At 40.9% G+C, this 25,431-nt stretch overlaps 2 protein-coding genes across 2 annotated transcripts; both read right to left on the reverse strand.

Moving 5' to 3' along the window:
- Positions 1–746: 746 nt before the first annotated feature.
- LOC138599365 (T-complex protein 1 subunit beta-like) lies at positions 747–6,941 on the reverse strand. The gene is given in 17 exon segments (XM_069671005.1): positions 747–1,149; positions 1,302–1,443; positions 1,686–1,785; positions 2,016–2,119; positions 2,529–2,657; positions 2,742–2,861; positions 3,503–3,606; positions 3,739–3,866; positions 4,092–4,192; positions 4,289–4,491; positions 4,697–4,809; positions 4,891–4,967; positions 5,214–5,337; positions 5,585–5,650; positions 5,750–5,824; positions 6,832–6,843; positions 6,846–6,941. Coding segments are annotated over 17 exon segments (1,725 nt in total). The 3' UTR covers positions 747–1,118.
- A 415-nt stretch (positions 6,942–7,356) lies between these two features.
- Positions 7,357–24,367, reverse strand: LOC138599801 (myelin regulatory factor-like protein). Its single transcript, XM_069671558.1, has 28 exons — positions 24,295–24,367; positions 22,804–22,897; positions 22,322–22,383; positions 21,809–22,226; positions 20,898–21,113; positions 20,546–20,741; positions 20,244–20,320; positions 19,583–19,693; positions 19,411–19,504; positions 19,101–19,301; positions 18,610–18,718; positions 17,782–17,891; positions 17,478–17,623; positions 16,660–16,821; positions 16,491–16,559; positions 15,942–15,988; positions 15,346–15,504; positions 15,180–15,227; positions 14,734–14,818; positions 14,435–14,509; positions 13,801–13,912; positions 12,293–12,364; positions 11,846–11,934; positions 9,026–9,137; positions 8,882–8,943; positions 8,011–8,176; positions 7,561–7,703; positions 7,357–7,465 (listed from the first exon to the last, which is right to left on the reverse strand). Exons 1-28 carry the CDS (start codon positions 24,365–24,367, stop codon positions 7,357–7,359), a joined length of 3,417 nt encoding a protein of 1,138 aa, XP_069527659.1.
- Between the last annotated feature and the right edge of the window lie 1,064 nt (positions 24,368–25,431).

Consider the following 25,431-nt stretch of genomic DNA (forward strand, 5'->3'; position numbering starts at 1 on the left):
CAAACGAGAAGGATTTAAACAGGACGGTCCGGACTTGTTGGGTAACTTTAGTGTTGACACTCTGAGGTCTCAGTCACTCTGACCTGCTGAAGCAGACAGTGCCAACGCTTAACAATGAACTTAAACACAAGGGTTTGATTATTACAACACACTGTATGCCATCATTATGTCACCCACTGGTTTGTTAACTAAAACCTTGAGTTTTAGCCATCATTGTGGGGTTTGAGTCAGAAGCATATTGGGACCATATGCTGGGACCAAAGAAAAGGGGGGAGTAGCAAACACTAAATTTATAGCCAACTGGAGCCGTATGTTGGTTAGCAACGTGCTTCCATGTTTCACTGTAAACACAATATAACTGGGGATGCTAATTTTGGCTAGCAAGAACCAGGATTTAAATCTTGTGCTCATTTTAAAAAGGAACAGCTGACTCCTCAGCATTTCTTTTAGTATGAATGAATACTGAAGAAGATTTTCAGGATGCCATGGTAGCAACCTGTCAATCACAGGTAGCCCCGCCCTAAATCCTCCCCTGTTTTATGGTCTGTGTGACTCTAAATGGGAGCATAGCTGACAACATGAACATGCTGTGATGAAGACTTGAAACTAGAGATTGAGACCATAAACTCGTTAGGAAAATGTTTACTGAGGGAATAAATCAGGAGAGAAGTAGGAGCATTTTCTCATAGGCTTCTATATAATCACACAAAACGCTTCATAGAAACAAAGACAAACAAATCTCATGATGAGGATTGGTTCTTTTATTTCAGTAAACAAAACAAACAACGTCCAAACTTCTGTTCTACATAACGTTGTAACAAACCGGCTAACGTCAGCACAACCAGCTCCCAGCAAGTGCTGTCAACTCTGCTAATGTTAGCATCACACGCCGTGCTGGCGAACATTTTGCTTGCATTAGCAGAGCCACTGAAGTTAGCTGTGTCTGATTTTAAGCTAGCATTAGCCAGCTAGCATGTGCAGTGCTTCCACAGAGAGAGTTTGACAGAGAAAAAAACAGTGGCGGAGCGTTTCTTTAATTTGAGCTACACAGAGGTGATAAATAACAAAACTGATCCCCTCCCCCATTTCATCATCATCTTCAGTCTCTTCTTCCCCGTCTAGCAGGGGTGATGGTCCGGAACTCTCTTCCTATAAAAACAAACAACAACAACGGTCAACAAACAGTAAAAAGGTGAAGTAACAGGACAGAATCATTCACAGTGCAGAACATGAAAAACAATAACATAATTAAATAAGCTCAAACATGTCCAGAATAAGTGTGATAGGTGTGATACACCGACCTGGGTGCAGCTTTGATGATGTTGTCGACTCTCAGGATCATCTCAGCAGCTTCGGACGCGCTCAGCAGCACCTGACGCTTCACCTGGAACGACTCTGTGATGCCCAGCTCTGCCATGCTGCCCACTGTGCCTTCAGACATGTCTGCAGGGAAAAACACACACTCCATGTTTGTACAAGACCAGCTTTCACATGTAATATTTAAATTCTGTGCCATAAATCGAGTCTTTAATGCTCGACTTCCTCGTCTATAATGATTGATTTGTAGACTTCATGAGAAGACATAAAGGCAATTTGTTTTTAGCTCTTCTTTTCTGGCAATACGACTTTAAAGAGTTACAACAAAAAGGCATCAAGGCAAAAAGTTGGTGCGGTTCTTCACTCACTCAGTCCGAAGGTGGTCTTGCTCTCCTGGTGTGCAGCTCTCAGTTGAGCGACAAGGTCAGCGCTGTCGTAGCCGGCGTTGTCGGCAATGATGGTCGGCAGCTGGAGGAGAAAACAGCAACGATTTTTAAGTTCACTTGGCGACTACAGGTTTATTTCCTCTCTACAGAAGAACAATACAAAACAATCTCCTGAAATCTGAAGCTTTAAGGTCAAAAGGATCTTGTGATTCCTGAGAGAGAAATTAATCTAAATGCAGGTTTGGAAAACACGATAAAATACGATAAACCACTTTGTCTTCTATTAGAGGAGCAGACGGTTCTGGTCCTTACCATCCTCAGGGCTTTGGCGAACGACTCCATGGCAACCGCCTCCTTTCCTGGCGTCCTATTGGCCAGATCGGTCACCACCTTGGCCATCAGCATCTCAGAGCAGCCTGAGAGAGAGAAGTCAGAGAGTTAGAAGAGCGGGCGCAGGTATGACGGGTTAGTTAGAGTTACACCTTTGGTTGAGGCTACGTCCACACTTATTTGGACAGATATATTTGTTTTGACTTTAGAAAACCTTTGTGCATTTTAATAAGTTTAAGAATTAGATAATAAAGCGTCATATAGGTGTTTTGACGTGTTTGTTTTGTTTTCAGACTCTACAATAATCTGCCTCATGATAATCTAGCTGAGATCATTTCCCTGACAGAGATGTCTTTGAACCTCTATGAAAACACGAACAACAAGCTGGGGTAACCTTTTACATCCTTTTACCTTAGAGAGAGAGTGTGTGTGAGTGTGAGTGTGAGTGTGAGTGTGTGTGTGTGTGTGTGTGTGTGTGTGTGTGTGTGTGTTTACCTCCTCCATAGACGGTGCGTGGCTCCTTCACAGTCTGAGCCAACACACACAGAGCGTCGTGCAGCGAGCGCTCCGCCTCGTCCAGAATCTGCTGAGTTGCTCCTCGCAGGACGACGGTGCACGCCTCACCTGAGGGGAGGAGGGAGAGGGTCAGGGGTCACAGGTAGTTTAGCTTTACTATGATGTGTGTGTGTGTGTGTGTGTGTGTCGTACCCATGGCGACTCCAGAGAAGTGGATGAGTGTGTCCTCTCCGATCATCACCTCCTCGATCAGCTTGCAGTGACCCAGTTTGACCAGCTCGGGGTGCTCGAAGGTGGAGGTGATCTCTCCTCCTGATCACATGAGAACAAAGACACAACAAGTCATTCAGTTGGTTAAAAAATCCACATTAAACTGCAGATAATTATTTTCATCACTGATTAATCTGCTGATTATTTTCTATAATCAATTACAAAACCAGCAAACTTTCACATTTGAGGAGCCAAACAATGTGGCAATATCTTCTTTAGATATTCATAACATGATTGTTTTGTTGTTTATTTCCTTCCCTGTTAATTGTGATAAATTAACAAGTCACTCAATGAACCAATTAAACTGTTAAAGAGGAACTCTTCTCTGAGTTAATCACCTTTACTGCACGTTAGAGCCTCTTTTGTTTTCATCGTTTTGTGTAAAAATTGACTTCTTTACGTGACTAAAAATTATATATTGCACGTTTTAAATATTTAACTTTATATTCACAATAGTTTTTCGGTCTTCTGCAGCTTCTTTGTGCAGTTTTTTTGGCAGAACAGCTGCCATGAATCGCAGCAAAAAGAACTGTGCAGTGTGTAAAGGAAAGATCTGCACAGAAAGTAGATCCGTCAAAAGAAAAGTAACCGTTACAAAGAAGAAAACCACAAATCCTGCCGCTGCATTTATTGAAAACGGTCCCTGTGTGTGTGCGTGTGTGTGCGCGTGCATTTGTACGTACCAGTGACCAGAGCGAGGCGCTCCACACCGGCAAAGTCAGCGTGTTCGATGGCCATGACTCCAGCCTGAGCAAACAGCTGCTCTGGGTAATTATAGATCAACTGTCTGTGAAGAAACAAAGAGAGAGAGAAGCTCAGTGATCTTACAGGAAAAGTAAAAGTAAAATACGTGCAGAGCAGCAGCGCCCTCCTCTGTTCATACTTTTACCTCAGTAAATGACTGAATACTTGTTCCTACCTGTTGATGAAGCAGTTGATTCCATGTTTCAGGATTCGTTCGACCTTCTCCTTCATCTTCTCTTTCTCTGCGAGTTCGATCTCTGCAACCTTCGCCGTCGAGTCGACGCGAACCCTGGAGCCAAAGATCTGACACACACAAACACACGATAAATATACGGTCAGTAGGACGGAGAAACTTGGAAACAGAAGCTGTGGATCATTTGTTTTACGTGCAGAGGAGTTTTGTTTATTGTGCTTTGCTTATTGAGTTTCCAGACAAACATGTTCAGTTGTGTCCCCACTGACATGAAGCTGAGATGGTCATGATGGTTACTGTTCCATGCAGGGCAGTAAGCGTGTGTCTTTCTGTACCTTGATCTTGTCCGTGTCCATGCCGGTGTTGGCGATCAGGATGTTGACGTTCTCCATCCTCTTCGGTTGGTTCACTCCGATCTTCTTGTCCAACAGGAAACCTTCAAGAAGCAGAAACACACATATGACTCTTCAGCAGCCAATCGGAGGACAGAGGCAATCGGCCTGGCGGTTGTGACATCACATCGCCTCCTCACCCTCGTCGAGGTAGGAGTCAGTGAGTCCTCCGCCGAGCTTCTTGATGATGTGGATGGCCTCCAGGTTCCCGGAGCCCTTCAGCCTCATGACGGCGTCCACAGCCAGCTGGGCGAAGTGAGCTTTGTGGTGAGTCAGGAGTTTGGAGGAGAGCGTCGTCCGGGCGATGTTCAGGAGGTCCTCTTGGAAACGAGCAGAGTCGTTGCTATGTAGACGGACGAGTCAGACACGGAGGAGGGAGACAGAGGAGAAGAGTTATTAAAACAAGGTCGGGCTGGTGAAGGATTCCTTTCTCAATCAACTCAATTAAAGTTTAATTTGTAGATTTATCTTTATGAGCCTCATGAGCAGGAATTCAGTGAGATAAATGTTTAAAGTACAATAATTTAATGTTTTATCATCTGTCTCACCTATGGTCCACAGCAGCCTCCCTCAGAGCGTCTCTTGCAGCCTGAGTTGCCTTCCTCCAGCCAGCAATGATGGTCTGCGGGTGAATCTTCTTGGCGATAAGAAGCTCCGCTTCCTGCAACACAAACAGTGACGGTTAAAAACCAGCAGTAGGTGAAGTAAACTTGTGTGATTCACTTTTAAGTAAGTGTTTTACCCTCAGCAGCTCTGCAGCGAGCACGGTGACGGAGGTTGTTCCGTCTCCAACTTCATCATCCTGAACCTTTGACATGTCTGCAAACACAAACACGAGTAAGAATTACTCTTCAGTTCGGCATAAAACAGTGAATATACTTTACTTGTATAAATATTATCTGTAAGAGTATTTTTAGTTGAACTTCAACCCTTTGAAGTGACAGAAACCTGCCGCCATCCATCTTAGAAACATCTTTATGTACGTACAATTTGATGCCCCTACAAGAACTACGTTTCCGGACAGTGTTTATTTTTCTGCAGCGAGCGTTCAGCAGCTTTACTCACCAACCAGAACTTTGGCAGCAGGGTTGTCGACTCCGATAGCTTTCAGGATGGTCGCTCCGTCGTTGGTCACAGTCACTGTACCGCCCCTCCCTCCGCCCATCCCTCCGCCCATCAAGATCTTATCCTGAAGAGAAGGATAAGGAGAAGCTTTTACTCAGGACGGAGTTAAGAAAAATAAACCCAAACAGACTAAATTAAATGTTAGAAAACCACCAGATATGAAATAAAAAACTTAATTCTTCTGCTGCAAAGAAAAACCTCTGAGCATAAGTTTAGTAGATTTTAGTCACTTGAATACGCCAGAAATCAAAACAAGTTTTAATGGCTGAAATAAACAAGTAAATCAGCTCTACATTATTAACTTGACTTACCATCCCCTTTGGGCCCAGAGTGCTCTTCACCAGATCTCCGATGGCGATGGCTCCCACAAACGATGACTGCAGAAAAAACACACACACAGAGGGTTAGACAAACTTCAGAGTTTTATTTCCTCTAGGAGGTAAGACTTAAATAAATATACTCATAAATAAACCCACCAGTCGTGCAGTTTCAGCTTTCTCTTCATCAGCTCCATGTTTGAAGATGTTGACCGGGGCCATCGATAAGGACGCCTGCAGAGAGACGGCAACAATCCAACCATCAATCAATCAGTGTCTCCATATTTAGACACAAACTGACAGAAATACACACCAAAACTGTTCTGTAAATAATCTGTTTAGATATCAGCTAACATTCAAATTGAGGAGGTATTTATTTTCTTTTTATCAACTTAGCAATTATTCATAACGTTACAACCTTTTACATGTCTACTTTACTTTTAACTAAATATGGTACTTGAAGAAAAAACATCTTAATCCATGATTGAAATAAGTATTGTGGACTTTATTATGGGGAAAAAAAGACTTTGCCTCAAAAAATAAAATACAAAGGCACAATAAAAAGGTATAAAATGGAACCCAGTCTTAGACTACGGAACTAATAAGTCCGGGCACCACTGAACGCAGCAGCACCGGAGCCCTGCCCCTTTCATCCTAGAAACCGCTAGAAGCTTTTACCCAAATATTAGTTAAAAATCTAACATAGCTAAAACTACTGACAAATAAGAGAACAGTTAAAGTCGGTTACAAGCACACGTTGCTCATTTTCTCCTCACACTTAATAATAAATCACTTTTTCAAAAATTACTAAATGTTCATAATCGCCGATTTGTTCCTGTCATGACAGCCACAAAGCCGCACTGACAAGCTAACCTAGCATGCTAACGGGGTGTCTGAAAAGAACAGGAATGAGCAGACTCTTCACAACTGCACACATGATTATAACAGCTAACGTAACATTAGACCTAGCAGAACCAGCAGCTTTATTCGACCTTATGCTGAATCACGCAACTGCCCTGAAACGATTAGCTTAGCTGTTAGCGCATTCATAATGCCCATGTGCTTGCTGGCCGGTTAGCAACATCAGCTAACACAAAGCTAAACGGACGCTACAAACAACACAGACGATCTGTTTGATTTTTAACAGAGTCTCTGTGAGCTTGGCTACACACAGAGATGAAACGACTTCTTCTAACTGTTTCTAAAGGTTTAGAAGCGAAGAAATAAATTAAAAAGCTCACCATGATGTCTGTAATTCAGGGCTGAAGCCGTGCACGCACACAGAAGAAGGGCTGGGCAGGGGAGTGACGCAATTACGTACAAACGTAATGCTGCGTTCAGGGTAGAACATAGACGACACGATGCTGCCACAATCCGTTACATTTTAAATATACAGAAGGACAAAAAAAACACTGTAGGAATTAATGTAAACTACGTGTTTATTTTATTATATTTGTAATACTTTTCAGCCTTCAAGAGTCCAGACTAAAGCAAGATGTTTTATCAGAGGCACCAATTCAGTTAACTACAGAAACAATTACTCACTGACCCAACAACATTATAGACCCTTCCATCTGGAGTCTCATGAGGACATTAATGTTATGTAATGTTTCTTGTTTGAACTCTCCTGTAGAAATGTGTTTTTTATTCTTTAAGGAGTACAAAAGGAAACAATAAGGGCCAGTGTAGGATACTAGATTTATTTTACAGGTTAAAAAACATTTTCAACATATTTCTCATTTATTGTATGTACAGTCCCGCCCCCCTCATGTCCTCTTTCTTAGGCCCCACCTCCTGCCTCTGGGTTTGGCAGCTTGGACAGGAAGGCAGTATATGTGCATGGGGAACTTCCTGAAGTAGCTGTTGACCCACGGCCTGCAGAAGACAACAGAAAACACCAGATTAGCAGTTCGCCGTAGTAGCAGTCGAAGTGCACCAATAGTCGAATGTGTGTGAGATGTATTGTTTACTTGGCGACTCGCTGGCTGAGGCTCAGGTAACACAGATTTGTCCTCTGCAGTTTGTTCTCCTGTTGGCGGAGGAATTCAGCTTCTCGTTGCCGCTCGACATCCAGACGCAGAGACTCCCGGAGCTCTGCCTCGATACGACCCAGCTGAAACACACATGCACACAGACTGAGTGTATGTAGATAAGTGTTGAGAGCCACAGACAGGAAGTCAGAAAGAACACAGACTAACATGTTTTATAAAAGAGCGGCGGTTCCAATAAAATTACAGCATGTGCAACACCAAGTTTTACCACTAGGGGGTGCAAAGCTGTCAATTTTTCAATCATGTACATATTTCACCTGTTTAGGTAACTTTATCCAAATGAAATTAAATACAACATTACAGGTAGGTAGGTTACATCCACTTCTTATGTACAGTCTTTGTAAAACAGTCAATATTGTTAAATGTTACCTCCTCCAGCAGACTCCTGTTGTCCTCCAGCTTCCCCTGCTGCTCGTGCAGAACCGGAGACGCTGGATCAGACAGACACCTCACTTCCTGTCTTTGTTCATCATCCACACATGGTCTACCTCTACCACCTGTCTGCTGCTGAATGATCGGAGGCAGGAAACAGGTACTGACAGAGAGACAGAGAGAGAGAGAGAGAGAGTGACAAGATCATATTTCACTTCATTATGTTGTAATCTTGTCAAGCAGCATCTTTGTGCTGCGACACACACACACTCTTGATGTAAACCAGTTTCCATTCAGATTTGTTTACAGTGGGGTCTGATCACAGTAATGAATCCTTTTGCCAAGGTCGTGCTTCGGTGGAGAGTATCACACACTCACAAAGACACACACGCTCACAAACACACGGTTATCGGATTGTCGGTCCAGACTGAGTTTCCAGTTCCACTGCAGAGCGCAGTAAAGTTTCCATCCAAGGTTTGACTTGCTTGTTGATTTGATTGGTTCTATGAATTTTTACATAAATATTTATTAAAAGTTCAATAGTTTTTGATAGGTGAAAACCTACTTGGCAATAACAAGATTATTTTACAGATTTTTGTGTGTAAAAACTATGTGTTGTATTTTAGCTATTTCATTTCTGTCATGAGAACCTTGTTTCCAGCAAAAATGGACCCCAAGTTAACTTACACCATTTACAAATATTAAGATCATAAGTCATACAACAACTTCCCTACTCACTATAAATAAGCAGTAATAAGGAGGTTATAACTACTATTTAATGGCTTAGTAATGGCTGAATATGTTAATGCCAAATAAGGCATAGTGAATTACAAGAATTGTTACTCATTACAAACTGCTGTATTATTACCTGTGCTCTCTGCTGTCCGACTCTTCCCGAATCTGAGACAGATGACGACCTCCCATCCTGCCCTAAAAACACACATGAGAGCGGTCAGTTAACCTTCTGGGGACTTTTGTTGACTGAATTCAGCCTCCAGTCTCTAATCCTGACCTTCATTTTTCCCCAATTCCTTCTGGGGCTTTTTATGTCCCCATAAGGCAGGGTGGTCCCCATAATGCTGTAGTAAGTCAGGTTGGGAACAGGGTCAAGTAAACTCCCCAAACTGTAGACGCAGAAACACACCAGAGTGGTCGGTTAACCTTGTGGGGACTTTTATTGACTGAATTCAGCTCCCAGTCTCCAAACATTACCGTAATTTTAACCAAAAATCTGCTGGGGCTTTTACATCCGAATTAGGCGGGGGGGTCCCCATAAGGCAGGGTGGTCCCCATAATGTTGCCGTAAATCACGTTGGGCAAATTAACAATTAACTGTAAATACAAAATACAGTGGTTGCATATGAATGTAATTTTTGGGAGACAGGTTGGTTTTCTTAGCATGTAAACTCCCTAAGCAGTACACACACAGCCACACACACAAACACACACACACACACAGAGGATAGAGTATCAGTTAATTACATGTTCTCAGAAGACAGACTGAAATCTGGAGGAAGCGAGAGACAGACAAGTTCCCTGTCGATAGTTACTTGGTGACAGGAGACATCCGTCAGTCAGTCAGTCCCCGACCTGACAGATGACACCGCTGAACACGAACACACACACACCCACACACACACCCACACACACACACACACACACACACACACTGCACACACACTGAACACACATACAGGAACATGGACAGCTGAGTAGATATTAGTTACCTGTATCAGCTTAGGAACATTATACCTGGTTTCTATAAAGATCCCAACAAATAGAAAATGTTTTTTGTTTTTTTTTTACTTTTAAGAAAAATAACAGAAATGAAATTTTTTTTAGAAACTAATTTTGTCATTTATTTAATAAAAAAAATTATGTTGTTTTATAGAGTTGGCTTCTCGTCAGTATATGAAGTAGTTACAAATAGATCCACCTTTAGCACCAGCTGCAACATTAAAGTGATGACATTTACTGATGCAAAATATAATTCAATAATACAGTACATTTTATTCCGAAATGGCCCATACTACAAAAGAGTACTTTTACTTTTGGTACTTTGAAGTAGGTCTTCTGCCATATTGAGGATGGAGCTCATTTGGGACAATTTTATATCGGACTGCAACTAATGATTATTTTCACTATGGATTGCTTTACTGATTCCATCATTCCTACATGCAGAATGACCTCAACCATTATCAAAACATTTGGAAATTAATTATAAGTATGTCAACTAATTTATTAATCAATAGTTTCAGCTACACATGTACTGTGATACTCAGCTTAGGTTTAAATATAATATATAATGTTTACAGCCGAAACAAAAGAAGAAAAAGCCCCGACAGCTTCATCACAGAACTTGTAAGTTGCTTTAAAAAAAAAAAAGACATTTTCAGTCAAACAACCATTAAAACAAAAACTGACAACATTTGACCAGGACTACAACTGCTTTTCTTTTCATATCCCAGGGCTGCTGAAGTACTACTAAATTAATTTCAAACTCTTGGTGTCAAACAGGTTTCTGCATAGCAGCCAATAAAAACGGTTAAATTATCTGAACATGGAGATACTCACAGCGTGCTGGACCTCCATCTCTTTGTGTATGAGCGCAACTTTACCTTCTTCCCTGCAGCTGAGACGTTTGTCTCAGACACCTAATTAGTTTGGTGTTTCTGCTGCACCTCCTCCACCTGAATTAGTCATCAGTGTGTGTGTGTGTGTGTGTGTGGGTGTGTGTGTGTACATTGTGTGTTTCTACAGCTGAGGCAGTTCATATATAAGATAACCAACACTGTCCCCTTTAAGTTTAGTTCATAAACAATTACAGCATTTTATTATTTGCAGGTTTAACGCCACAGTATAACAGTGTCATTAATAACCTGATATCTCACAGCTTTGTGCCGACTCTCGTGCTTTCTAGAGACCTAAAAGTTTGTGCTTACTTTGGGGTTAAGACTTTAAGGTCAAACACATTGAACAAACATTTTATAAAACTTTGTCCACGTCATTGTTTATTAGTTTTCATTTCACACAAAGCAGAGCAGTCAGTATTCAGTCATATTCAGTTCAGCACATAGAAAAGATTAATTTAAACGAAATTCAAATCAGAAAGGACTTAAAATAAGTAACTCACATTATGTATCAGTCAGACACACCTTTCCTGTTGACTTTTTATTCTGCTATTAAATCACTGCTTTTTCGTTAAGTGTAAGATAAATGTTTTGCACAACATGTCACCACGATGTTCTCAGAGTTTTGTTGTTTAAACTAAATAACAAATAACAGCAACAGTTGACGATGAACACCAAAACTCTGAGATCAAATCCAGGCTTCATTCTAAGAGTTTCTGGGACCTTTTGCTGGTCCATCATTATGAGTTTTGTGCTTTACACCCAGTAAATGTCCTGACTTTTTCATAACAACAAACTTAAGTTAATGTGTAAAGGACGGCATGTCTTCACAACCTTTCCTGGGTTTGTCACAGGTTGCATACATCTATCATATGACTCGAGACCTGTTCAACCAAACCCTGACATTTATTTGAGTGCTTTAATCTTAATGAAGTAAATAAACTGAAGCTGAATTATGAGCTCATTTTTTCACTGCCTCACAAAGCTTAACATAAACAACACAAACATGAGAGTAAATACAAAGAGCTTGTGTCAGATATGAGCAAATTCCACTGTGATTATGTAGAACAATCTAGCAGCAGAAGTGAAATATATCACAATAAAAACACATGTGTGGCTTTAAAAAAAAACATAAAAGCAGAAGTGATCTTGTTGTTATCTTCGTGTGGCTAAAAGCAAATATTAAATAAATGTGTGTCTACAAATCTGTACAGTGTCTGTAGAAGTGGAAGTGGTAATCAGTGAAGAGTGCCCCAGCGTAGTGACGGTCAGTATGGCACTCTGCTTGACCCTGAGGAAGACAAGTACAAGTACTTACTTATAATAATACAAATACTGCAAAAAACAGTCTGTTAATCGTCTTTAGTTCTATTCAGAGATGGTGTGAACAATCTGCATTGGTTTCCAAATGTAGCTCACAAGCCGATAGTGATTTCAAGTAGCCAATTATAAACACATGAGATTGTTTAATTTTAATAAGTTGTCAACAAATGCCATGAAAACACCAACTAGATGTTACTCCGTCTGTCAGTACTTTCTTTCTTTCTGTCTTTGGCTCTCTGGTTCCTACCGATAATATTCATCTTAAAATATCTCACAAGTTTATTGTTTGTATTTTTAAAGAAGGGACAAGAGAGAGAAAATCTTACAGCTACTGCAGAGCGAAAGTGATAGGTGCTGTGATGAAGTCGAGCCACGTGAAGAGGCCACTCGTGTTCTCCCTGCAGAGACAGACAAGATAGCAAAGCACAGGAATCAGCCCTGGGTTAAAGGTCAGTTTGTAGAAGAATTTAAGAAGACAAAACTAAGTAATATTTTGAAATAACTTGAGAAATTCCTTAAATTACTCATAAATCATTAAAAGAGTTGCATATATATTATACAAAGAAGTTGAAATGAACCTCGCCTTAACAAGCTGTGTCATTAAAGTGATGAAAACATTAATGGATAACAATAACAGTAAATCAGATTGTGCATGATGAGTACTTTTATCTTTGGTTCTTTGAGTAATCTAAAATAAATACATTGATACTATATTTGTACGTGATTGGCATTTGGAATGCATAACTTTAATTTTTGATCTATTTCTGCAGCTTGGAAACACCGCTTTTACTTTCATCGCTATCTTTGAAGTGTCCTGTATTGTGTGTCATCGTGTGTTTGGGATCCATATCCTGGATAAGCGTGAGCACGGCTGTGATTAGCATGTTGTCGTCATGATGTGAGGAAAACCCTGCCTGACATCCATTATTCATCAGTGTTTTCCCAACACTTCCTGCATTATTAACTGTCATGATAACCGAGTAAGTCGACTGGAACCTCAGTGACCCTAAAACCAACAGATACACTGACACACAAGAGTTCATTCAAGCATGTGTGTGTTTGGTTTTCCAAAACCCACAACATGTACAGTTATCCACTGTACCTATGTACCTACTTTGATTATGTACGTTCTTTAATATGTTCTTTGCTATTGTTGCCTCTGTTCTTTCTTTCATGTACAGCCTGAAAGCACTACATAAATAAAATGTTTTATTATTATTGTTATTATTATTATTACCTCTGTGTTTTCACAGCTTTACTCACACATTTACACAACATTTTTAATGGCCATCGCCAAAGTAAGAAAGTCTCATTTTTTCTTTAATTATAAATCACAATGAAGTGTGTTTTAAAACTCAGTCCATAGTAACTTTTAATTCACCTAAGTGCTGTACTGTAGTACAACTTTCAACAAAGCAATAATTTACTTGAAAGTATTAAAAGTGTTGTTATTTGCTGTGTGATACAGTTTTACTGTTTATTCTAATAATCAACTTTGTTTAATCATTTTAAATCCAATTAATGTGTGTTATATTATCTTGTGTATCTTTTCACTTATTTTTTTCACAGTTGCCTTGTTGTTAAAAAATATGCAGATAATGTAAACACATTTAAATAATAATAAAATAAATTTGCCTTTCCTAAAAATATATTTAATTTGATTCTAAACAGGAAAGAATTAACAAAACAGTTTAAATGACATCTGAATCAACTGTAAAAAAATAAATAAAAATACAATGTGGATTTTGTAATTGGCATAAGAAATAAAGCTGAGCTTAGGATAAAATGAACAATCCAATCAATCAATCAGCTGGTAAACTAATCATTACATCACCTGTGTGTTTGATGGGTATCTGCTCCCAGTGACAGTGTTCATGTCCATTACAGCAGAGCAGACGGCTGACTCATCAAAGCTACACAGGTGAACCACCAGCAGCTCTGTAGAACTAAGCAGACACATCAGACACACACAAACATTATTATATTACTGTCATATCTAAGGTGTTATTTTCTCCTTACACCAAACATAAAAGCAAGTTGTTTGTGTGATGCAATTACACACAAAGTCAATGCAAAGTAATAAAAAGATGTAATTGTGCATGTGTCCCAATTTTCATAATGCCTAAAAATACATATAAAAGTGACACTCAGACGATGTAACATTATCTAAGTTATTAATTTTGGGCTCTGCCAATTCAATACAGCAAAACATCACACAGTTCTCTGTTTTTAAAATGTTATACCTTTTGTTTGGTAAGTTTTCATTTCTCAAACTTCACAACAGTCTCAAAGTATAAATGATGTTTGTAAACTTGTATATACTGTATTGTTGTATATTTGTTAGCTTAGCTGATATATAAAAACAAAAAAACACAAATGGTTTCGTACAGAAGAGATTTGAAAACAGCTGTAAAACACAGAAACATTCACAGGTCTGAAAAAGTCTCCAGATAATATTTCGTACTCACTTCATGAGCAGAGTCACTCTCATGTTGACTGGGACAAACTGGCTGATGGGAACTCTGAAGACGTATCTACCTGGCCTGAAACAAACACGGTGACATAAATCAGTTCTGTTGAACATTTACACAGGTACTTTACTTTACTGTTTCTGAAGAGCTCCACATTCAAATCTCAAAAATTAGGACACTTTTTTCATATTAATAATCATCATCAATCATGAGCCATTTTGTGCGTAATAAATAAAAAGCTTCAACACGTTGATGACATAGTAATCGTAGTAAATTAGTCTTCTTTTTTCACTCACCCACATTCATCTCTCAGGCAATATTTGCTGTCAACCACCTGCTGGTTCTCTTTGATCATGAAAGAATGGATCGTGGTGTTTGTCCCTAAAAAGAGAACGACAATGATAGAGGGATAGCCGTACATTTTAATACATTATTGTTAGCAGCTCAGTTTACGTCCACACTCCAATATAACACAGCTTCACTTCTGCTCTCATGGGGGATGTTCAAACCTAGACTATGTTGAACATTTAAGTTTATAAAAAAGAATGAAGCCCCACCATTCATTTTGACATTGAAATAAATAATGGAGTTAAAGGTAAAGCCTCAAAATATCACATACCCATTGTGGGGAATAAGAAAAGTATTCTATCAAAGTTTTTAGGTGTCTACTTCCAGCTCTAAGGTTAAACATCCATTAATAAAACCACTTGTAGATACATCACCATTAAAATTAAACACTCACAGTCTCTGGCACTTTTCAGCTTCTGATAAAGTTTTTCTCTTCTTGTTGCTGTGGAGCAAAAACACCAACAATTAACCGACTGTGTCCATACGTGAAATATAAATGTACGTAATGTATTCCTGTTAATATTAATATCAGTAAGCATTTAAAAGTGAGCTGTTGTTACCGCTTATATTAAACTTGTCTTCAACAGCTGATTCAGTGGCGGTAATGTTGGAGTCAGTGCTGCCCCCTGCTGACGGACAGCAGTACACACGATCACAATACAGCAAGTCACAGAAGTCCACATCTGGTGGCCAGGGCCCTGGTGGACTGGTTTGGGGGACTGGCAGAGAGAAGAAGGAGTTAGTGTTATAAAAATCACTTCTTTAAATTAGCATTACTGCTCACATAAAGCATGTCTAGGATCATATGAATAAAAACAGTAATTTCAGTAGATTAAGGGTTCAACACAATTTAGCAGAAGTCAGTTTGTGAATAAATGAATCAATCCATTTATTATTCAGTGGCTATTTTAACCTGCTCAGCTGTTCTGACTTTGGACCTTAGATCATCCATGTAAATACTTAACTGAATAATTATTCTTCAAATATATATTGTGGCCAGCAGGCCGAATTTCCCCCATGGGGATCAATACAGGATTATCTTATCTTATGTATAACCTATGGTCTGTAAACATGATAATTAATAAAACAGCAGTTCTCTGTATTTTTAATGTAATTACAGGGTTAGGTTCGGGGGGGTTCGGGTTATACGTTTTACCTGTGCTGCTCCAGGCTGTTGTCTGTGGTGGAACGACGCTTCCGTTACTAAAAGATTAAAAAAAAAAGATTTAAAAAAGACACTTTTTCAGCAACGACAAAGATCAAACTTACAGATTTTTAACCTTCAAAATGGACCAATGGTTTATAGAAACGTCCAGGGTTGTGGCCAAAAAACTGTGTTTGTAATGACTGCATGTGTGTATTAAGAGTGATACATCCAGGTGGGAATACTCAGAGTAAGACCGTGCCAAAATACTACCAGTGGTTACAAAGAGAACATCACTTTGCTAGGTGGTTTACGAGCTTCGTTAGTGTTTACAAAGGAAATACAATTGGTAGAGTGTAACTAGGTGGTTGCAATGAAAACATACGTTAACATGTTAGCAAAGGAATGGTAGGGTTACTAGGTGGTGCTGTGACAGTGTTTGCCAAGGTGTTACTCTGGTTTTGCTATATTAAAGGTTGTAGTGTTGTGACTAGCACTCTGCTGTGGGGTATTCAGCCGTCTTTAGTTGCTCTGTGGTGATGGGAAGGTTCACTCTTTTACCTGATGCCAGGAAAGACATCAAAGTCCTCCTTCAAGTTCAGTAGGTACAGAGCGGTGATGGAGATGATGCTGCACACAAACACAAACATAGTGGTTTTAAAGAAATACTTTCCTTTATCAATTCAATATATTATTTCTATTTTGTAAAAGACAGTAAGAGCTGTCTCACCAGAAAGCCATGGTGGCCAGCAGGGCGAAGACGCTGGCCTGGAAGACTTTATGCCGCAGACAGTGGCTGTACTTCTGACTCCAGCCCCCCTTTTGACCTTTCCCAGTCTTACACGTTTCAGGACTTGGTGTTGTCGACACACTGCTGTGTTTACGAGGTTTCCTGTCGGTGAAAACAAAAGATTTCCAGCTTTAACAAATAAAAGATAGATAGATATTAAGAAAAACACTCCATCTTCTCACTTTATGACCTATAGCACAGTTCAGTTGCGTTTTTTGTAAAGTGTCCTTCAACTACCACCATAACCTCGCCCGAGCACCCGGCCAGTCACGGAAACAACTTCATTATTTCTTTTAGCTGTTGTGAATTGTGGTGTTTGAAGGCGACTGCTCTTCATTCACAAACAAACACGCGGCAGCCTTCAGACACAGCTGGCCTTGAACTTCAATTTGCGTTGATGCATTGATAACACGGTGATATAGATATTATGCAACACACACTTCATCGGTACTTTTCCATGGTGTTGTATACTTTATAGAATAAAATGAATCGCACTCTCACACAGAGTTTTTTATTGTTGCAATGTATCATATACAGCAACTTATTCCTGGGTTAAGATGGACTCGTTACATCGTTACCTGACTAAATGATTTGCACGGTAGGTGCTGTACATGGGGACGGTAAATACACAGCTACACAACAGATTTTACATTTACTGTTTGATTTATTACTCCAGGAATAGAAAGACTCAACATTCACAGAGACATTTGAGTATTTAGGTGGTGAGTGAATGAATAGGTGAATGGATAAAAAGGTACCCTGTTGAGCGCAGGCTGCCTGTCAGGCTCTTCAGCTTTGCCAGTCGGCGGTTCCAGCCCTCCAGCTCATTGATTCGGGTCTCCAGGTTGTCGGTGAGCTTTGACAGCTGCTGCACCGCCCCAATGTTCTCCATGAAGATCTGCTCCTGGAGGGGGAGGAAGAGGAAGAGGAGCGAATCAGTGCAAATTCTACACAAAATTAGAGTAATCACAAACTTAAAATAATTTCTATTTGGTTGATGCCAAATCTAATGTAAACATAAACACTTATCAATAGATGTGGAGGGAGCAAAAAGAACATTACCTTGTCCACCATGAGGAAGTTGTGAATCTTTTCTCCGTCAGAGCAGCTGACGTCTCCGACCTCTTTCACTGCTGATGGCAGCAGCTCCTTCACCTCCTGAGCTATGATACCTGAAATATCATGTGTTCTTTATATTAATATCATAAACACTGTATAATGTAGTTTGTTATCAATGACTTTATATATAGATGGACAACGCGTCTCCATCTGCTCTCATTGTACGAAATTGATGCCAAAATAGCCCCATGATAGGCGCTGCCATCTTGCGATGGTGACGTCATTTGGAGCCAGAGCTGCGCAGTGGAGCCGCCGTAGCCACTTCCGCTAACCCAAACACACACTGCAAAGATCCCGCACATCGGCGTGTTTAACAGCAGAACAGCTTCACGTTCACAGATATGGAAACTTCGATCACTGTAGTGTTTGTTTTTGTTACGTCTCCTCTCGACGATCCTCCTCTACTCTGCTAATCCGGAACTGATTGGCTGCAGGAGCTGTATTTGTCAACAGAGCTGTCAATCATCATTTTCAAATCAAATAACTAGTTAAACGTAAACTTGTCAGAAAAATTAACACTCAGCATGATAAGAACTAACTATAATGACAGAAACCATGTTTGAGAAAAATGTATTTTACGTGTATTTTGATTTTATAGTTTGACTCATGTCCCATCTGTTAACATGGAGGAGGCGGGCTTTATGAGCTATACTGCAGCCAGTCAGCAGGGGGCGACAGAGAGGGTTTGGCTTCACTATTAGGGAGCTGTCATGTCGGCCATCTTTTTATACAGTAAATGTTGTTCCCTATTTGATGGACGTAGTCAGTTACCTGTCTGGTGGGTGTGGTCTATTCCCATGGTGGAGGCAAACTCTGGTTTATAATCGAACTCAACGATTCTCATTTGAGTGATTCTCTTCAGCTGCTGCTCAGAGTCGACCTGAAAAACACACAGGTGGGCAACTTTTTAGGAACTGAATTATCATAAAGTCCAGTATCAGAAAATAAAATCTAGAGTATTTTCTACCACCACTAGGGGGCATCAAAGTACCAAATGATTTAATCTTACACGTCGAGGCTAAAATTCTTAAATGTGAAATGTGCATTACAAACTGATTTCACTTACTTGGTATTCATTTACAGTCAGATAATATGACCTTGATACATATTAATGACCCCCTCACTCATTAGGTACATGACCTTTGGTGGGTGGTGTTGCAATACTTCTCTTAGCCCCTGCAGCTAAATAAGCCAGTTGTTTCATTTTTTCTGTGTCTTTATTTCATGTACTTAGAATTTAAATGGCATGTGAAATGTCTTACCTCCTGTATGTTTTGCTTCACACGGCGGTCGGACGGCTGCATGACGGCGCCCATCACCTTGGCATTCCCGCAGACGACTAACGCCTCATCAGGGGAGTCGGTGTTGATACCAACTCGACCTTGACACACGACAGCGTCCTGCAGCATCCCGCGCTGCCACAGGGCGTCCCCGTCCATCTCAAACTGACCGGGGTTAGAAGCCTGCAGAGGAGAGATGCTGCTACATGTGAGATTGAAGGAGTCGACAGAGATTTGTGTGTCTCTGCCAGTGGTTCATCGAAGTTCATCAGTTTAAAGTCAGCGCTCTTACCCTGACGATGATTCTCTCGGACACCAGAGCTGTGAGGAGGAACGTCTCCTCACCACCCACTGCAGCGTACAGACCAACCACCATCTGAAAATATCTACACAAAAACATACAATTAACATGAAGCTGCGTTAGTCATTAATTAATTTATGCATGCATACAGTCCCTCACATACCTCTGGTCAGGGTTGGGTTTGCCTTTCTTCCTCATGTTGTTGGCCGTAGTCTCGCTGAAGTGCAGTCGGCCGAGCGTTACTTTGGTGATTTTGCCCCCGGGCAGACTGACCCTGGAGGATCATAATTAATTTTGTTTTAAATATTTATACAATGTTTCACTTGCTTTTACAATTTATTAGAATGTATGACTTTGTATCACACTGACTGCGATGATGGTATGAGCCAAGAAGTACCATACTATGTTTTAGAGTGGAACAAGCCTCTATGCATAGTTGAGTTGGAACTCACTACATGGCCTGAGCTGGGTATGCTGTGGTTTGGTGTTGGGGCTTATATGGGGAACACCTAAAGAATATTCTTTGGCTAGAAATTGGTTTACCTTTCAGACACGGATCACGGGTACTGGACTTGAACTAACTGGACTACATTGCACCCAAAGGATCCTATATGGAGCCCTTTATAGGACCTTCATGTTGAGCCTCCGTGAGTCCCAGTTGGGTTTCCTATTTTGGCCCAACATGAATCTGCTGGCTGGGATAAATCGCTACAGATCCATGACTTGTCTTGAACTTCTCAAACGTTCAACCACGGTATGTTTAAGTTTATAAATAGCTAGTGCAACTTTCCGCAGTAGGTAGGACAGCTTTGTCTGTTATCTACCTGACAGGGTGGAAGGGCTTCTTGCTGCGATCCGGCTGAGACTGCTCAATGGTCACCTGGTGGCTTGGAGATTCCAACTGTGAGGTGTGAGATAGTACAGGTAGACACATAGGAAACACTGAATGTTGTTTGTGTTTTCAACAATAATCAGTAGTTTTTTCAGATTCTCTGGCAGCCAAAGTGACTTAATGTGCTCGAGAAAATAGATCCAACCGATTTGTATGCAGTTATTGCACAACCATTTGTTAGTCAACAAGCCGATTTAAAGTTTATTAAGTTTGTCTTGTGAGTCTTGTACACACCTTGATCCCGAACACTTTTATCTGGAAGTGGTCTACTTGTTGTGGCCCACTTGGCGTTCTAACATACTGTGGTTCTGCGGCCACACCAATGTGAACTGTGACCTGAAAGTGATTCTTCTTTTGGCAGATGAAGGTCTCGTCTGCTGCAGAGTAGATAAAGCCTTTATCTGTGTCAACGTGGTAGGCAGGAGGAGACCTGGAAGAAAAGCCATTTCTGTGTTAATATAATCGACTGGACTTTGTGCAGGTGCAGGTGCTTGGTGTGAGAATGGTGATATCAGTTGGTCTGACCAACACGTAAGTCGAGAACGAGTTATCTCAAAACCTACTGGCCGAACACTTCTGTACTCACACTGTCTGGTAGCTGCCGTTGTATACAGTGCTCCAGTGTTCTGGCCTGTACTGATCCCAAGTCAGCAGCTGGTTGGTTCCCAAACTGGGACTACCACCACCTGAGCAACTTCCAACACTACCACCTTGTGTCCCGTCACCTTCACAGCAGGAAGCCTCGATCCCTGCTGATGGTTCATCAGAAAAAGATCTCCTCCTCTTTTTACTGTCTGAGGAGCTGAAGCAGAATCAGAACAACAGGGTCAAAGCTCAGGCCAAACAACAAATCAGCGACTAACTGAGTCATCATTGTCTCTGTAGTGGTGACAACTTCATTTTGGTACTGCTGGACCCAAGCAGGTGTTGATGGGCATCTCTGATACTGTTCTACTCTGGTTCCAATCTTACCACAACCATAGAACGTTCTCTATTGCTTCTGGGAATGCTTCATCCTCTACTGCCAGTCTGGTGGTGTGGCACAAGGCTCATCTTAGTTTCACGACTGTTCCATATCTATGGCACTCTTAAGAACAGTTATGGGCCAGAGTTTCCTTGACAGGAGGCTTAGCAATTTTGTCAAGATCTCCCTCTCCCCATCAACTTTTTTCAGCTCCTCGTGGGGAATCAAGAGGCCTTCCAAGGCCAGATGAGATGTTATCCTACCAGTGTTTCCTAGGTCTACTCTTTCACAGTTGGACGTGTCCAGAGAACCTCAAAAGAGTGGTGCCCAGGAGACATCGTTGTTGATGTCCGAACAACCTCAGCTGGCTCCTTTAAATCATAAGGAGCAGCGGCTGTTGCTAAACTGTTGGGTCTTTGCTGTTAAAGCTTCCCACTTTCAACTCTAAGTTCTTTCTCATGACATACATTTATAAGCCAGGCATATACAAGTTCACAATTTCCTGTGTATTGTTTATTGTAAGAGCGGCTTACCAGTTGAGTAACGTGGAGGTGGAGCCAAGAAGACCTGAGCAAGCTGAAGGGGGCGTGACTAAATTTGAAACTAGACCAGTGCAGGGTGTGGCATAGCAGTTCAAGGGGGGCACTGGTGGGGAAGGAGGCGTGGGAGGGGTGTAAACCTGCGAGCAGCTCTCAGCTCTCGGGTAGTGTGTGAGTTCTGGTGAGTGGCCTGTATGCTGGTGTAGGGGGGCTGGTGAGGTCCCAGGCTTGACGTAAGTGTTAGTCAAGCCCAAACTACGGAGCTGATTGTGGGTCAGCAGCTCTTGTTGGGCTGGGGCAGAGCCTTGATCCCTAAAGCCACAGGACGACGAGGGGGCACGGTGTTGTGTTGGCTGAAACACTTCCCGGGGCATCTGCTGGTTGTACCAATAGGGCTGCTCGTGATGCATGTCTGCAAATCAAAGACGTACAGCAGAATGAGAGTCACATCATCTAGTTAGAACTCTTCTAGCACATAAACACGAGGTGTGAAGCTTTTGACAATACCAGGTATCTGTGCAGGTGAACAGGCTTCTGAGCTTGAGTCAGGAGGAGAGTCAGGTAGCATGCTGCGAAAAGGGGAATATAGGAAACATACACACTGATAATAAGCATTATATTTGGTAACCCAAATGGTCCTCACAGTTTTCTTAATAAAGAGCAGTCTATATCAATTAATAACTGGTTCTGTCAATAGCTCACTTTCCACCTGTATTTATTACCTCCACAGGGCTGATAAGCAAATAGGTCATTGCTGTTGGTGTGGTGTGAGTTATATAACAGTTTGTGTGTCCAGGAATGATGATGATGCAGTAGGTTTCGCTTGTTATCAGTACTACTAATACGGCTTCTACCTCTGTTTTTCTTAGAGGAGTTAAATAAGGACTTATTTCCTGGAGAGTGACTGAGCTGTGTTTCTGTGGTGTTGTGTGTGTAAAAAGTTAGTGAACTTTATTGACTAATCGACCACAGAGAAGGAGGAATCTTACAAGCTGTTGGGGTCCATGTCGTTGCTGAGGTACTGCTCCAGGATGCTCGTATCCACGGCGACAGAACTGTCCAACACACCACTCACATCCTGACCTGCATACACAAACACATAGAATCAATTGGAATTAATTCACTGTTTTGGTGAATTTAAATTATTATTTTAATTCCATGTTTTCCAGACAAGGGAACAACTTCCTCAAGGATCCCTGAAACCTTGTTCAGGACCAACTAAAGCTCCCTAAAGAACCTCTGAAACTTTTTCCTGGAGTACCACAAGCAACATGTCTTCAAAGACAACAACAAAAACTCTTAGCTCCTTAAGAACCATTTGAACCCAATTAAGGAAAACCTGCAAGATCCCAGGATCCTTGTACCGAAATTCCTTGAACCTCTCTAAGGACAACTTGTGGAGCTTCCATCACCATGACCACCAGAACTACCTTAAGTACCTTATGAACTTCCTCAAAGACCCCTGGAATGGCATCTACGAGGACCACTAAGGTCCTGCTCTGCAACTACCGCTAGACCCATCAGAGACCAACTAGATCTTCCTCAATGACCCTCAATACCTACTCAATGACCATTAGAATCACTACAAGGCCAACCTGAACCTCCTTTGGAATCCCCCTAGAACTACCTCAGGAACACCATGGACCTCCTCAAGGACAATTCAAGAAGCCCTGAAACCCTCTTAAAGACCACTTCAACCTTTTAAAGGAGCACTGCAACAAACTCTGAGCTACAGTGATATCTCAAGGACAATCTTCTCAAGGGCAATAAGAACCTACTCATGGACCCCTGGACGGTCCACAAGAACTGTAAGGACAACTTGAATCTCCTTAACAACCTCTCAACACTTCTTTAAGACCAGCAGATCAAATCCTGGTTTTGTGGAACATTGAGACCACCAGTAGAGTTCCCTTCTTAGGGACAACTAGAACTACCTTGAAGGACTTTCAAACTTCTACGAGGGCTTTCTTGACAGTCCTCTTTAAGGATCACTAAAATCCCCAAATCCTTCCATTTAAACCTTGGAAACAACTAGAACCAACTCCTGCAACTATTGACTGTCCCCTTCAAGGTCCAGTGGAACTATCTTTAAACTAGATTCTCTTGATTTAAATTCCTAGTATGTGGAAATGTCCTCTTCAAGGACCACTAAACTCACTTTTACATGGGATGTTTAAAGGAGGAGGATACTTTGCACTTCAGTTAAAACATACTCATGGACCCATGGACCTTCCTCTCAGAGGGTTTCTGGAGCTACCTTAAGGGACCTTTCAACTTTGTCTGGGTTCCCTTGATTGTCCAAAATAAAAACAACAACAATAGTTTCTTCAAAGACCAATAGAAGCTCTTCACCTTCTGAACAACCCCTCAAAACTCTCTATGATCACAACTGGATATTTTTTAGTTTTTCATATGTGATCAGGATCCTCACAAACATAAACAGATGACAGGATGTACTAAGATGACATGTAAGTGCTCACCGCTGAAGAACTGCTGCAGCGCCTCGTTCTCTCCCAGCACCTGGGGCGGCAGCCGACCTGCTCCGGAGTCCATGCTGCCCAGCAGGAGGCGCTGCAGCCTGGGAGTGAGGAGGAATCAGGAGGAGCTGCTGTAGGGCGACGAAAAGGCACCGACAGTGAATGGATGAATTAGTATTTGCACATTTAAAGACAGTTTTACGCTTTACAATTATTATTTTTATTTCTCTTATTTCACCAGTGGTTAAATACAAGTAGTTGAGATGACTTCTGAGATACTCCGTCTGAGTCTTAGAATGTTATGTTGCTCAGAGGGAAAAATATGAAATATGATATTTTCTGTCCATATAACAGATTTATAATTCTGATTGCATCATATTGCACAGGGTGAACAACAACAGGGTTGAAAAACTGATGTTCTTGTATGTGTTTAATTCAATTTGCACGAATACAACAAACAAACTAATGTGCAGACTTAAACAAGAACCTCCTGCAGAATTGAAATCAAACATTGGCACATAGTTTTAAATAATATTCAAACAAGACGATTATCATTCGTATTAGTGACTCTTTAGCTACATAACTGAATCAACAACACTGTCTATTCAAATAGGCTCATGGGGTTGTGATAAAGGCTCCCTCAGGATGCACAGAGAGTTAAGATGTGTCACTAGAAGAATTTGAATCATTTCAACTTTGTAATTTCTCAACATTAATAAAAACATTAAAAAAAACTAAATTTTGATCACATCATTTTTCAATTTTAATTTTTTTTCAATTTATTTCCAAATTTAAAAAAAAAATTCAAATGAAACCACCTGGATAATTTTTCCAAATATTGACGTTAAAGAAAATACATATTCATATTTTGAAAAAGCAAAAATCAAGTATGATTTTTGTTTTCATTCTTTTTAATATAACTTTGTTGACCTCGCCCAGATGTTTTCATAATAATCCTCCTAAGAAATCCTGAACTACAACATGGTGGATGAAATAAAGTTTAGTTTGTGCAGCTTGTTTCAAACAAAGGCCAAACACACCTGACTTGTCTCTCCAAGATGGCCGCCGCTCAGTAAATCAGCAGTGATCTCTGAGTTTATCCGAACTGCTCGTCGTCAGGTACAATCCATCTCTGAATCA

This window comes from Semicossyphus pulcher, unplaced genomic scaffold, assembly GCF_022749685.1.
Source record: "Semicossyphus pulcher isolate SPU_LCO1_2020_fin unplaced genomic scaffold, fSemPul1.0.p SCAF_20, whole genome shotgun sequence".
Lineage (NCBI taxonomy): Eukaryota > Metazoa > Chordata > Actinopteri > Labriformes > Labridae > Semicossyphus > Semicossyphus pulcher.

What these genes read in the sequence shown, in the direction of transcription:
- LOC138599801 (XM_069671558.1), bottom strand. Translation starts at nt 24,367, where the DNA reads ATGGACTCCGGAGCAGGTCGGCTGCCGCCCCAGGTGCTGGGAGAGAAC. An exon ending in AGAGTGACTCTGCTCATGAA is followed by an intron (nt 13,913 to 14,434) that starts GTGAGTACGAAA and finishes GTGTCTGCTTAG; the next exon opens with TTCTACAGAGCTGCTGGTGG. An exon ending in TACAGACACTGTACAGATTT is followed by an intron (nt 9,138 to 11,845) that starts GTAGACACACAT and finishes CTGCGTCTACAG; the next exon opens with TTTGGGGAGTTTACTTGACC.